This window comes from Pseudophryne corroboree, chromosome 1, assembly GCF_028390025.1.
Source record: "Pseudophryne corroboree isolate aPseCor3 chromosome 1, aPseCor3.hap2, whole genome shotgun sequence".
In the NCBI taxonomy this organism is placed as follows: domain Eukaryota; kingdom Metazoa; phylum Chordata; class Amphibia; order Anura; family Myobatrachidae; genus Pseudophryne; species Pseudophryne corroboree.
In genome coordinates, this window is record NC_086444.1 from 875,291,130 (window position 1) to 875,303,481 (window position 12,352).

At 47.2% G+C, this 12,352-nt stretch overlaps 1 protein-coding gene across 4 annotated transcripts in view; it reads left to right on the plus strand.

Annotated features, from left to right (window-relative positions):
- The window catches only part of LOC134914699 (ceramide synthase 2-like), a 283,044-nt gene that overhangs the window by 158,514 nt on the left and 112,178 nt on the right, over positions 1 to 12,352 (plus strand). For all 4 annotated transcript variants that reach the window (XM_063920068.1, XM_063920067.1, XM_063920069.1 and 1 more), the window contains one exon: positions 4,957 to 5,074. In XM_063920068.1, the coding sequence (XP_063776138.1) occupies positions 4,957 to 5,074 (118 nt within the window). The remainder of the gene's footprint in view (positions 1 to 4,956; positions 5,075 to 12,352) is intronic.

Consider the following 12,352-nt stretch of genomic DNA (forward strand, 5'->3'; position numbering starts at 1 on the left):
CCTGTGGAACCCAATGTACCTCTGCGGAAAGAGAGTTAACAATGGTAAGTCTACCATAACTCTCCTTATTTTTGACATGATCCTACGGCGCTCATTGTCCCTCTTTTGCATATCGAGGAGGGGGGGGGCACCAATTCTCTATCTGGCACAGGTCACCAAAATGTCTAGTTACGGCTCTGCCAATGGACATCTCCAAATGCTGGGTTTCCTCCTTTGTTATGCTTTGCCGGGTACTTACTGCAGAGTGTCTTCATTGACTTGGTGATTGTTTACTTCTTTACCTTAAAAACTCCTGGGTTGCTTTCGCAGTACATTTATTGGCATTGTCCATCTGTACTGTGAAGAGCCATCCAATCAACTTTACAGATTTCGACTGAACGTAAGCAGACAGTATATCTATACACACTCCAGAATTCATATGGCTGTTTCTGTCTTCTGTCACATCAATAAACACTAGTAACCCAGTGTAATTGGAAGCCATGCACGAACATGTCGTCACACTGCCTCCGCTGTGTTTTACAGGAGATGTGATATTCTTCGGGTCCATGTTACCTATATTTTTAAGTATAAATAATTGTGTGTGCAGGTGAGAGCTGAAGCTTGCCCTGGGGGCGGGTCTCAAAAAATCACTTCATCTGGTGGCAGTGACCATGTTGATTAACCACACTGAGGTAATCAGAAAGTGTCACGGGCGGCGATTCTCAGATTGGTGTATCTGGAGGATCGGCGCTCCGGGGTATCATGACAAACTGGTATCTTTTTATTTTTTTATTTTTAAGTAGTGGCCCAGTTTTTTTTTTATAGTAGTGGCCTAGTTTATCTTATTCCCCATAATAGTGCCCCACTACCTCATAATCCCCATAGTAGCACCCTACTTCATCTTATTCCCCATAAAAGTTCCCTGCTTTATCTTATTCCTCATAGTAGTGTCCTCCATCATCTTATTCCCCATAATAGTGGCCTAGTTCATCTTATTCCCCATAATAGTGTTCTACTTCATCTTATTCCCTATAGTAGTGGCCTAGTTCATCTTATTCCCCATAATAGTGGCCTACTTCATTTTATTCCCCATAATAGTGTCCTACTTCATCCTTTTCCCTATAGTAGTGCCCTACTTCATCTTTTTCTCCATAGCAGTGCCCTACTACATCTTATTCCCATAAAAGTGCCCTACTTCATCTTATTCCCCATAATTGTGCTCTACTTCACCTTATTCTCCATAGTAGTGCCCTACTTCATCGTATTCCTCATAAAAGTGCCCTACTTCATCTTATTCCCCATAATAGTGGCCTACTTCATTTTATTCCCCATAATAGTGTCCTACTTCATCTTTTTCCCTATAGTAGTGGCCTAGTTCATCTTTTGCGCCATAATAGTGCCTTACTTCCTCTTATTCTCCATAGCAGTGCCCTACTTATTTTATTCCCCATAATTGTGCCCTATGTCATCTTATTCTCCATAGTAGTGCCCTACTTCATCGTATTTCCCATAAAAGTGCCCTACTACATCTTATTCCCGTAAAAGTGCCCTACTTCATTTTATTCCCCATAATTGTGCCCTATGTCATCTTATTCTCCATAGTAGTGCCCTACTTCATCGTATTCCCCATAAAAGTGCCCTACTACATCTTATTCCCATAAAAGTGCCCTACTTCATCTTATTCCCCATAATTGTGCTCTACTTCATCTTATTCTCCATAGTAGTGCCCTACGTCATCTTATTCCCCAAAAAGTGCCCTACTCCATCTTAGTCCCCATAATAGTGGCCTACTTCATTCTATTTCCCATAACAGTGTCCTACTTCATCTTTTTCCCTATAGTAGTGGCCTAGTTCATCTTTTTCCCCATAATAGTGCCCTACTTCATCTTATTCTCCATAGTAGTGCCCTACTTCATCTTATTCCCCAAAAAGTGCCCTACTTCATCTTAGTCCCCATAATAGTGGCCTGCTTCATTCTATTTCCCATAACAGTGTCCTACTTCATCTTTTTCCCTATAGTAGTGGCCTAGTTCATCTTTTTCCCCATAATAGTGCCCTACTTCATCTTATTCTCCATAGCAGTGCCCTACTACATCTTATACTCCATATTCGTGCCCTACTTCATCTTATTCCCCATAAAAGTGCCCTACTTTATCTTATTCCCCATAATAGTGCCCTACTTCATCTTATTCCCCATAATTGTGCTCCACCTCATCTTATTCTCCATAGTAGTGCCCTACTTCATCTTATTCCCCATAAAAGTGCCCTACTTCATCTTATTCCCCATAATAATGTCCTACTTCATCTTTTTCCCTATAATAGTGACCTAGTTCATCTTTTGCGCCATAATAGTGCCCTACTTCCTCTTATTCTCCATAATAGTGGCCTACTTCATTTTATCCGCTACAGTAGGGCCCTAGTTCATTTTATGCCCCAAAGTAGTCTCCTGGTTAATTTTATGCCCCATGTAATATCTACAGTTCACATTATGCCACACAGTGCTCCAGTTAATATTATGCCACATTGTAATGTCCTCGGTTCACATTATGCCTCACACTGTCCTTAATTCATATTATGCCACATTCTAGTGCCCCCAGTTTACATTATGCCACATTGTAGTACACCCACTTCACACTGGCTTACCTCACTCCTCAACCTCTTCTGCGTTCTTCTTCCCCATGTGTACAGTGCATTGAATTTACTGAATGTGATCCACTGAGAGGTGGAAGGTTGGTATAAACCAGTGATGGCTAACCTTGACACTCCAGCTGTTGAAGTACGCATCCCAGCATGCCCTGCTACAGTTTTGCTCTTTGGATATGCTAAAACTGATGCAGGACATGCTGGGATGTGTAGTTCAACAACAGCTGGAGTGTCAAGGTTAGCCATCACTGGTATAAACGGTCAGTCTACAGACTACTCATCACTATCTTGGGTATTCAATACACAAGTAATGTGGCAAGTAGTTTGTAGACTGCACCTTTCTGTATTCAGTAGTGTTACCTGTTGTTACTCCATCCTTCAACAGTGATGCCAATGTGAGCTAAGTGCTTTGGTGGCAGGCTTTACAAGCCACCAGGCCACCATAGCTACAAAATCCACCCACTATAGTTACGCCCCTGCCTCTATTAATGGTGCCCCATTTCTTTCCACACTCTGAACATTAGAAGAACATAGTTATAAGGATAGGAACAGACTAAGGTTGGAATCCCATTGCAGGCGAAGTTCTCATGCCAGCCTGTTATGCCGCACTTTTCAGCAACTTGGACTCAAGCAACTTTGTCCACATCCCCAAAGGGCTGTGCAAATTTGGGGAGAGAGTGAGCCGAGAGGGGTACTAGATGCGGTGCCGTTGCCGGCGTTTCACACCCTTTGTCCACAATTGGATTCCTCCCTTACAGTGTAAATTAATCTTACACTGCTAACATTGATTGTAACCCCTTATTATTGTAAACCCTTCTAAAGATAAGTCTATAGTTAATACTATTAGTAAGGGATCAGATAATACAATGAATATTTAGACTCACAGGTCAATTTAAAACCGTAAAAGTTCATCCAAAACCCTGAAAATTGACCCCATGTGTAAGTATTAATCTTTTACCTATATAAAATAGATTACATCACAGGTTCTCAAACTCGGTCGTCAGGACCCCACACAGTGCATGTTTTGCAGGTCTACTCACAGAATCGCAAGTGAAATAATTAGCTCCACCTGTGCACCTCTTAAATGTGTCAGTGAGTAATTAATACACCTGTGTACCTGCTGGATTACCTGCAAAACATGCACTGTGTGGGGTCCTGAGGACCGAGTTTGAGAACCTATGGATTAGATTATTATCAACCAATCAGACACTAGTGTTTAGCAGTAGTCAGCTTGCATCTGGTTGATTTCTTGGGGTTGTAGCACATACATTCCACATTTAATATCTATCTGTTGTTCTTGGCATGGTGGAAAACTCAATACTCAATTAATACTCATGAAAGACCTGTAATTAGGACGAAAAAGAAGATACTTCTTACTTTTGGCAAAGTGCACTTTTAGTTACTTTCCGTGTATTGACTTCCTCACAGTGTAGTGTTATACCCCTTTTCCACTGCCGCTAAATCCCAGATTATTGCTGTGATAACCCGGGTTGCAGCTCAATGGAAAATGGTCCTAAAAAAAGAAATAAACCTGGGTACCGTGACCAAGGAATCCAACCCAGGAAGCGACTAGGGTTGGACCTGGTAAGTACCCTGGTAAGGCTGCAGTGTAAAAAGGTAACCCCAGCATAGGGAGAGCCCATACCTCCCAACCTCAGGGTCCTGTGGGTGGTCGGTACTCGGTGAAGGTGAATGGATGCCGCACGCATGCGCGCAGCTTCCATTCCATGCAAAGAGGAGTCTGGGGGCAGCCTAGCAGCTGCCAGAGTGCTGGGTTCGCTTATCTCCAAGCGCCGGCAGAAGACAGTGTGTGCAGTGTGTGTGTGCACCTGTGTGCAGTGTAAACATTGCCGACCCAGGTCGGTCTGTCCCAGGACTGACATGGATTGGTACCATGTTCCAAATCTCGTGTTAGCCATGATGCGTAGGCAGGGGTCTACCTCTATGCGATGCGATCGCAATTGAATTGTGATCACATTGCGGGGGCGGTAACACACATGCTGGACGGGCTTGCCCTGTGCTGGGCGACCACCAGCATATGAGTAGTATGGTCGCAGATTTTGATAGTGACCATTAGAAAGGATACTGAAGTCATGAAACTAAACTTTACGCTATGTTTGAATTAACTGTTGTATTAAACATGACAGTAATAGTACATACAGAGTAAGGGACATCGCAGAAAGTCAGCCTCAGCTTTGTAACAAAATGAGCTGTATGATTATAGTTCCCATGTATAGGCATTTTTTGTTTTGCTCTGACTATAACACATAGTGAAAAGTGCAGCTTTGTTTGGTAAATTTCCCATGTTGGCCTTCTTTTCAAATCTTTTAACAGGTTTGTGGCTATACCTCTAAGCAGAATGATGAATTTACGGGAGAAGTACAAACGGAAACCCTCAATTAAGCCAGTTCTGGAAGACTTTTACACAAAGAAGGGAAAGCATCCTACAGAGGTACAGTAGGATACACTTGTCACTGAAGAAGCAGTGGGGAGACAAGTAGACAACCCGCAGTCACGGCTATCGTGGCAGAGCCTGCAAATTATCTACATATTAAGAACATGCAGCGACAAATGGGGTAATTCAGATCTGATCGTAGCAGCAAATTTGTTAACAGTTGGGCAAAACCATGGGGGTAATTCAAACTTGATCGCTTGCTAGCGTTTTTTGCAGCTCTGCGATCAGGTCAGAACTGCGCATGCGTATGCACGGCAATGCGCAGATGCGTCGCACGGGTACAAAGCAGATCGTTGCTGTGCGATGGGTTTTACGAAGAATCCATTCGCACAGCCAATCGCAATGAGATGGACAGGAAGAAGGCGTGTGTGGGTGTCAACTGACCGTTTTCTGGTAGTGGTTGGAAAAACGCAGGCTTGTCCAAGCGTTTGCAGGGCGGGTGTCTGACGTCAATTCCGGTCTCGGACAGGAAGAAGTGATCTCAGCGGCTGAGTAAGTCCTGGGCTACTCAGAAACTGCAAAAGATCTTTTTGTACCACTCAGCTGCACATGCGTTCGCACACTTGCACAGCTAAAATACACTCCCGTGCAGGTGGCGACTATCTGATCGCAGTGCTGCAAAAAACTGCTAGCGAGCGATCAGGTCTGAATGACCCCCCATGTGCACTGCAGGGGGGGCAGATATAACATGTGCAGAGAGAGTTACATTTGGGTGGGTTATTTTGTTTCTGTGCAGAGTAAATACTGGCTGCTTTATTTTTACACTGCAATTTAGATTTCAGATTGAACACACCACACCCAAATCTAATAGGCCCTACACACTGGGCAATATTCCTCAAAGATATGAACGATCTCGTTTATTATTGAACGAGATAACTTTCATATCTTTGAATGTGGAGCCACCAGCAATGAACGATGCGCGGCCCCTCGCTCGTTCATCGCTGGTACCCCCGTCGGCTGTACATGCAGGCCAATATGGATGATCGCGTCCATATTTGCCTGCACTTCAATGGAGCCGGGTGACGGGGGGAGTGAAGAAACTTCACTCCCCCTTTCACTGTTCCCCCGCCGCCTGGTCGCCCGTCGGCCGTATCCGCCGTTGGGCAGCTCGGCGGCGGATCTTTTAATGTGTAGGGCCCATAACTCTCTTTGCACATGTTATATCTGCAGTGCACATGGGGGGTCATTCCGAGATGATTGCTCGCTGATATTTTTTGCAGCGCAGCGAACCGGTTACTATTGCGCATGCGTATGCACCGCAATGCGCAGGCGCGTCGCACGGGTACAAAGTGGATCGTTGCTGAGCGATGGATTTAACGAAGAATTCATTTGCACAGCCAATCGCAAGGAGATTGACAGGAAGAGAGCGTTTGTGGGTGTCAGCTGACCGTTTTTAGGGAGTGTTTGAAAAAATGCAGGCATGTCCAAGCGTTTGCAGGGAGGGTGTCTGACGTCAATTCCGGAACCAAAAAGACTGAAGTGATCGCAAGGGCTGAGTAAGTCCAGAGCTACTCAGAAACTGCAAAAAACTTTTTCGTCCCGCTCGGCTGCAAAGGCGTTCGCACACTTGCAAAGCGAAAATACACTCCCCCGTGGGCGTCGGCTATGTGTTTGCACGGCTGCTAAAAGTAGCTAGCGAGCGATCAACTCGGAATGACCCCCATGGTTTTGCCCAACTGCTAACAAATTTGCAGCAGATCTGAATTAGGCCCAAAAGCCAGTAGTTAGATAACCAGTATGATAATTTTATAAAAGTACAGGAGAAATAGAAAAGTTATTTTTTAAAAGTTTTACATGGTTTTTTCCCTATGTAATGTCCATAAGGAGGAACTTTCACCATATGCTGCCTTATCAAAGTCTCATATCTCCTGGAAGAAATAAAAAAACAATATAAAAGTTGGTTTATTAAACATAGTTACATAAAAGTTATTCCTGGTGATGAAACCAAGAATAAAGATGCAAATGATGCTGGTCACTAAACTAACTTATTTTTACATTACTTAAAAGGACACTTGTTTTATTTGAAACGTAGTTTGTGTAAGGGCAAACCTCCCAACATGACCCTCTCCAGGAGGGACACAATGCTCTGCTTCTGGACTTTTCGATCAATGTATGATTGCCGGCACCTGTTTTGAACAGGTAATGGATAAGAAAGGTGTTTCAGCACAGGTGATGGCAATCATACATTGCCAGGAACAGAGCATTTTCTCCCTCATGGAGAGGGTCAGCTAGGCAAGTATGATCCACGGTCAGATTCTCTGACATGCAGGGGGCCGCCCAACACAGGGCTAGTCCGCCCCGCATGTCAGGCCCTACACCCCCTCCCTCCCCACACCGACATGTTTTGGGTCGCAGCGGCTGCCCCAGCAATGGTCCAGACCCGCCTGCGTTGCCAGAACTGCGCCCCCTCCCCCCAGCCGTTGGCACGCCCCCCTCCTGCCTCAATCAGGCGCATCTCACTGGGTGCTCGAGCATACTCCACAAAGGGCTTCAGAGTGCGATCCCTGCCGTTGCAGCGATCGCCTCTGAAGTAGACCCTTAATTCAGACCTGATCGCAGCAGCAAAGTTGTTCTCTAATGGACAAAACCATGTGCACTGCAGGTGGGGCAGATATAGTATGTGCAGCGAGTGTTAGATTTGGGCGGGGCGTGTTCAAACTGAAATCTAAATTGCAGTGTAAAAATAAGGCAGCCAATATTTACTCTGTACAGAAACAAAATAACTCACCCAAATTTAACTCTCTCTGCACGTTATATCTGCCCCACCTGCAGTGCACACGGTTTTGCCCATTAGAGAACAATTTTGCTGCTGCGGTCAGGTCTGAATTAGTCCTTAGACATAGCTGCTTATTCATTATTGTTACTCACTGCTGTGTAATACTTGTGTGGGTATCTTTCTGGTATGTGACACTGGATGTGTGTAATAGTTTAGGATAGACACATGCTGGTGTGCAGTAATTGTGGAAGCACTGTCTAATATATACGTTATTTAGTATCCGAATGATAGATAGTGTAGAGGTTGACAGTCAATAGGTCACCAGCATATGGTTGACATGCATTAGGTTGACAGGTACAAAAGGTCGACAGATGAGATGCCAACAGTGCTTAAGGTCGACAGGTTCATAGGGTCGACATAGAAATTGTCGACATGAAAATGGTCGACGTGTTTTTTTCAAAGAATTTTAGGGGTAGGCACTAGGGGGAGGATTAGGCACTAGGGGGACGTTTAAGGTTAGACACTAGGGGGACTGTTAGGGTTAGTTACTAGAGGGATGGTTAGGGTTAGGCACTAGGGGGGGCGGTTAGTGTTATGCACTATGGGGACGGTTAGGGTTAGGCACTTGGGGGACGGTTAGGGTTAAGCACTAGGGGGACAGTTAGGGTTAAGCACTAGGGGGACAGTTAGGGTTAAGCACTAGGGGGATGGTTAGTGTTAGGCACTTAGGGGACGGTTAGGGTTAGGCACTAGGGGACGGTTAGGGACTAGGGGGATGGTTAGGTTTAGGTACTAGGGGGATGGTTAGGTTTAGGTACTAGGGGGATGGTTAGGGTTAGGCACTAGGGGGATGGTTAGGTTTAGGTACTAGGGGGATGGTTAGGGTTAGGCACTAGGGGGATGGTTAGGTTTAGGTACTAGGGGGATGGTTAGGGTTAGGCACTAGGGGGATGGTTAGGTTTAGGTACTAGGGGGACGGTTAGGGTTAGGGACTAGGGGGATGGTTAGGTTTAGGTACTAGGGGGACGGTTAGGGTTAAGCACTAGGGGGGAGGTCTGGGTTAGGCACTAGGGGGATGGTTAGTGTTAGGCACTAGGGGGATGGTTAGGGTTAGGCACTAGGGAAACAGGGTTAGGCAATAGGGGGACGGTTAGGGTTAGGCACTAGGGGATAGTTAGGGTTAAGCACTAGGGGGATGGTTAGGGTTAGGCACTAGGGATGGTTAGGGTTAGGCACTAGGGGGACGGTTAGGGTTAAGCAGTAAGGGGACGGTTAGAGTTAGGCACTAGCGGGATGGTTAGGGTTAGGCACTAGGGAAACTGTTAGGGTTTAGCACTAGGAGGACGGTTAGGGTTAGGCACTAGGGGGATAGTTAGGGTTAGGCACTAGGGGGACGGTTAGGGTTAGGCACTAGGGGGACGGTTAGGGTTAAGCACTAGGGGGGCGGTTTGGGTTAGGCACTAGGGGGACGGTTAGGGTTAGATTTGGACTAAAATGACAAAATAAAATGTGTCGACAATTTTTGTATCTAACGTTTCCATGTCGCTCTTATGAACCCGTTAACCTTTTTTACTTGTTAAGGTTAAGCACTAGGGGGATGGTTAGGGTTAGGCACTAGGGGGATGGTTAGGGTTAGGCACTAGGGGGATAGTTAAGGTTAGGCACTAGGGGGACGGTTAGGGTTAACCACTAGGGGGGTGGTCTGGGTTAGGCACTAGGGGGATGGTTAGTGTTAGGCAATAGGGGGATGGTTAGGCACTAGGGGGGTGGTCTGGGTTAGGCACTAGGGGGATGGTTAGTGTTAGGCAATAGGGGGATGGTTAGGGTTAGGCACTAGGGAAACGGTTAGGCAATAGGGGGACGGTTAGGGTTAAGCACTAGGGGGACAGTTACGGTTAGGCGCTAGGAGGACGGTTAGGGTTAGGCACTAGGGGGATAGTTAGGGTTAGGTACTCGGGGGACGGTTAGGGTTAAGCTCTAGGGGGGCTGTCTGGGTTAGGCACTAGGGGAATGGTTAGGGTTAGGCACTAGGGAAACAGGGTTAGGCAATAGGGGATGGTTAGAGTTAAGCACTAGGGGTATGATTAGGGTTAGGCACTAGGGGGATGGTTAGGGTTAGGCACTAGGGAGATGGTTAGGGTTAAGCACTAGGGGGATGGTTAGGGTTAAGCACTAGGGGGATGGTTAGGGTTAGGCACTAGGGGGATGGTTAGGGTTAGGCACTAGGGGGACGGTTAGAGTTAAGCATTAGGGGGACGGTTAGGGTTAGCCACTAGGAGGACGGTTAGGGATAGGCACTAGGGGGATAGTTAGGGTTAGGCACTAGGGGGGAGGTCTGGGTTAGGCACTAGGGAGATGGTTAGGTTTAGGTACTAGGGGGATGGTTAGGGACTAGGGGGATGGTTAGGGTTAGGCACTAGGGATGGTTAGGTTTAGGGACTAGGGGGATGGTTAGGGTTAGGCACTAGGGGGATGGTTAGGGTTAGGCACTAGGGGGATGGTTAGGTTTAGGTACTAGGGGGATGGTTAGGGTTAGGGACTAGAGGGATGGTTAGGGTTAGGCACTAGGGGGACGGTTAGAGTTAAGCATTAGGGGGACGGTTAGGGTTAGCCACTAGGAGGACGGTTAGGGATAGGCACTAGGGGGATAGTTAGGGTTAGGCACTAGGGGGACGGTTAGGGTTAAGCACTAGGGGGGAGGTCTGGATTAGGCACTACGGGGATGGTTAGTGTTAGGCACTAGGGTGGTGGTTAGGGTTAGGCACTAGGGAAACAGGGTTAGGCAATAGGGGGACGGTTAGGGTTAGGCACTAGGGGATAGTTAGGGTTAAGCACTAGGGGGATGGTTAGGGTTAGGCACTAGGGATGGTTAGGGTTAGGCACTATGGGGACGGTTAGGGTTAAGCAGTAAGGGGACGGTTAGAGTTAGGCATTAGCGGGATGGTTAGGGTTAGGCACTAGGGAAACTGTTAGGGTAAAGCACTAGGAGGACGGTTAGGGTTAGGCACTAGGGGGATAGTTAGGGTTAGGCACTAGGGGGACGGTTAGGGTTAAGCACTAGGGGGGCGGTTTGGGTTAAGCACTAGGGGGACGGTTAGGGTTAGATTTGGACTAAAATGACAAAATAAAATGTGTCGACAATTTTTGTATCTAACGTTTCCATGTCGCTCTTTTGAACCCGTTAACCTTTTTTACTTGTTAAGGTTAAGCACTAGGGGGATGGTTAGGGTTAGGCACTAGGGGGATGGTTAGGGTTAGGCACTAGGGGGACGGTTAGGGTTAACCACTAGGGGGGTGGTCTGGGTTAGGCACTAGGGGGATGGTTAGTGTTAGGCAATAGGGGGATGGTTAGGGTTAGGCACTAGGGGGGTGGTCTGGGTTAGGCACTAGGGGGATGGTTAGTGTTAGGCAATAGGGGGATGGTTAGGGTTAGGCAATAGGGGGACGGTTAGGGTTAAGCACTAGGGGGACAGTTACGGTTAGGCACTAGGAGGACGGTTAGGGTTAGGCACTAGGGGGATAGTTAGGGTTAGGTACTCGGGGGACGGTTAGGGTTAAGCTCTAGGGGGGCAGTCTGGGTTAGGCACTAGGGGGATGGTTAGGGACTAGAGAAACAGGGTTAGGCAATAGGGGATGGTTAGAGTTAAGCACTAGGGGTATGATTAGGGTTAGGCACTAGGGGGATGGTTAGGGTTAGGCACTAGGGAGATGGTTAGGGTTAAGCACTAGGGGGATGGTTAGGGTTAAGCACTAGGGGGATGGTTAGGGTTAGGCACTAGGAGGATGGTTAGGGTTAAGCACTAGGGGGATGGTTAGGGTTAGGCACTAGGGAGATGGTTAGGGTTAAGCACTAGGGGACGGTTAGGGTTAACCACTAGGGGGGTGGTCTGGGTTAGGCACTAGGGGGATGGTTAGTGTTAGGCAATAGGGGGATGGTTAGGGTTAGGCACTAGGGGGACGGTTAGGGTTAACCACTAGGGGGGTGGTCTGGGTTAGGCACTAGGGGGATGGTTAGTGTTAGGCAATAGGGGGATGGTTAGGGTTAGGCACTAGGGGGGTGGTCTGGGTTAGGCACTAGGGGGATGGTTAGTGTTAGGCAATAGGGGGATGGTTAGGGTTAGGCAATAGGGGGACGGTTAGGGTTAAGCACTAGGGGGACAGTTACGGTTAGGCACTAGGAGGACGGTTAGGGTTAGGCACTAGGGGGATAGTTAGGGTTAGGTACTCGGGGGACGGTTAGGGTTAAGCTCTAGGGGGGCAGTCTGGGTTAGGCACTAGGGGGATGGTTAGGGACTAGAGAAACAGGGTTAGGCAATAGGGGATGGTTAGAGTTAAGCACTAGGGGTATGATTAGGGTTAGGCACTAGGGGGATGGTTAGGGTTAGGCACTAGGGAGATGGTTAGGGTTAAGCACTAGGGGGATGGTTAGGGTTAAGCACTAGGGGGATGGTTAGGGTTAGGCACTAGGAGGATGGTTAGGGTTAAGCACTAGGGGGATGGTTAGGGTTAGGCACTAGGGAGATGGTTAGGGTTAAGCACTAGGGGACGGTTAGGGTTAA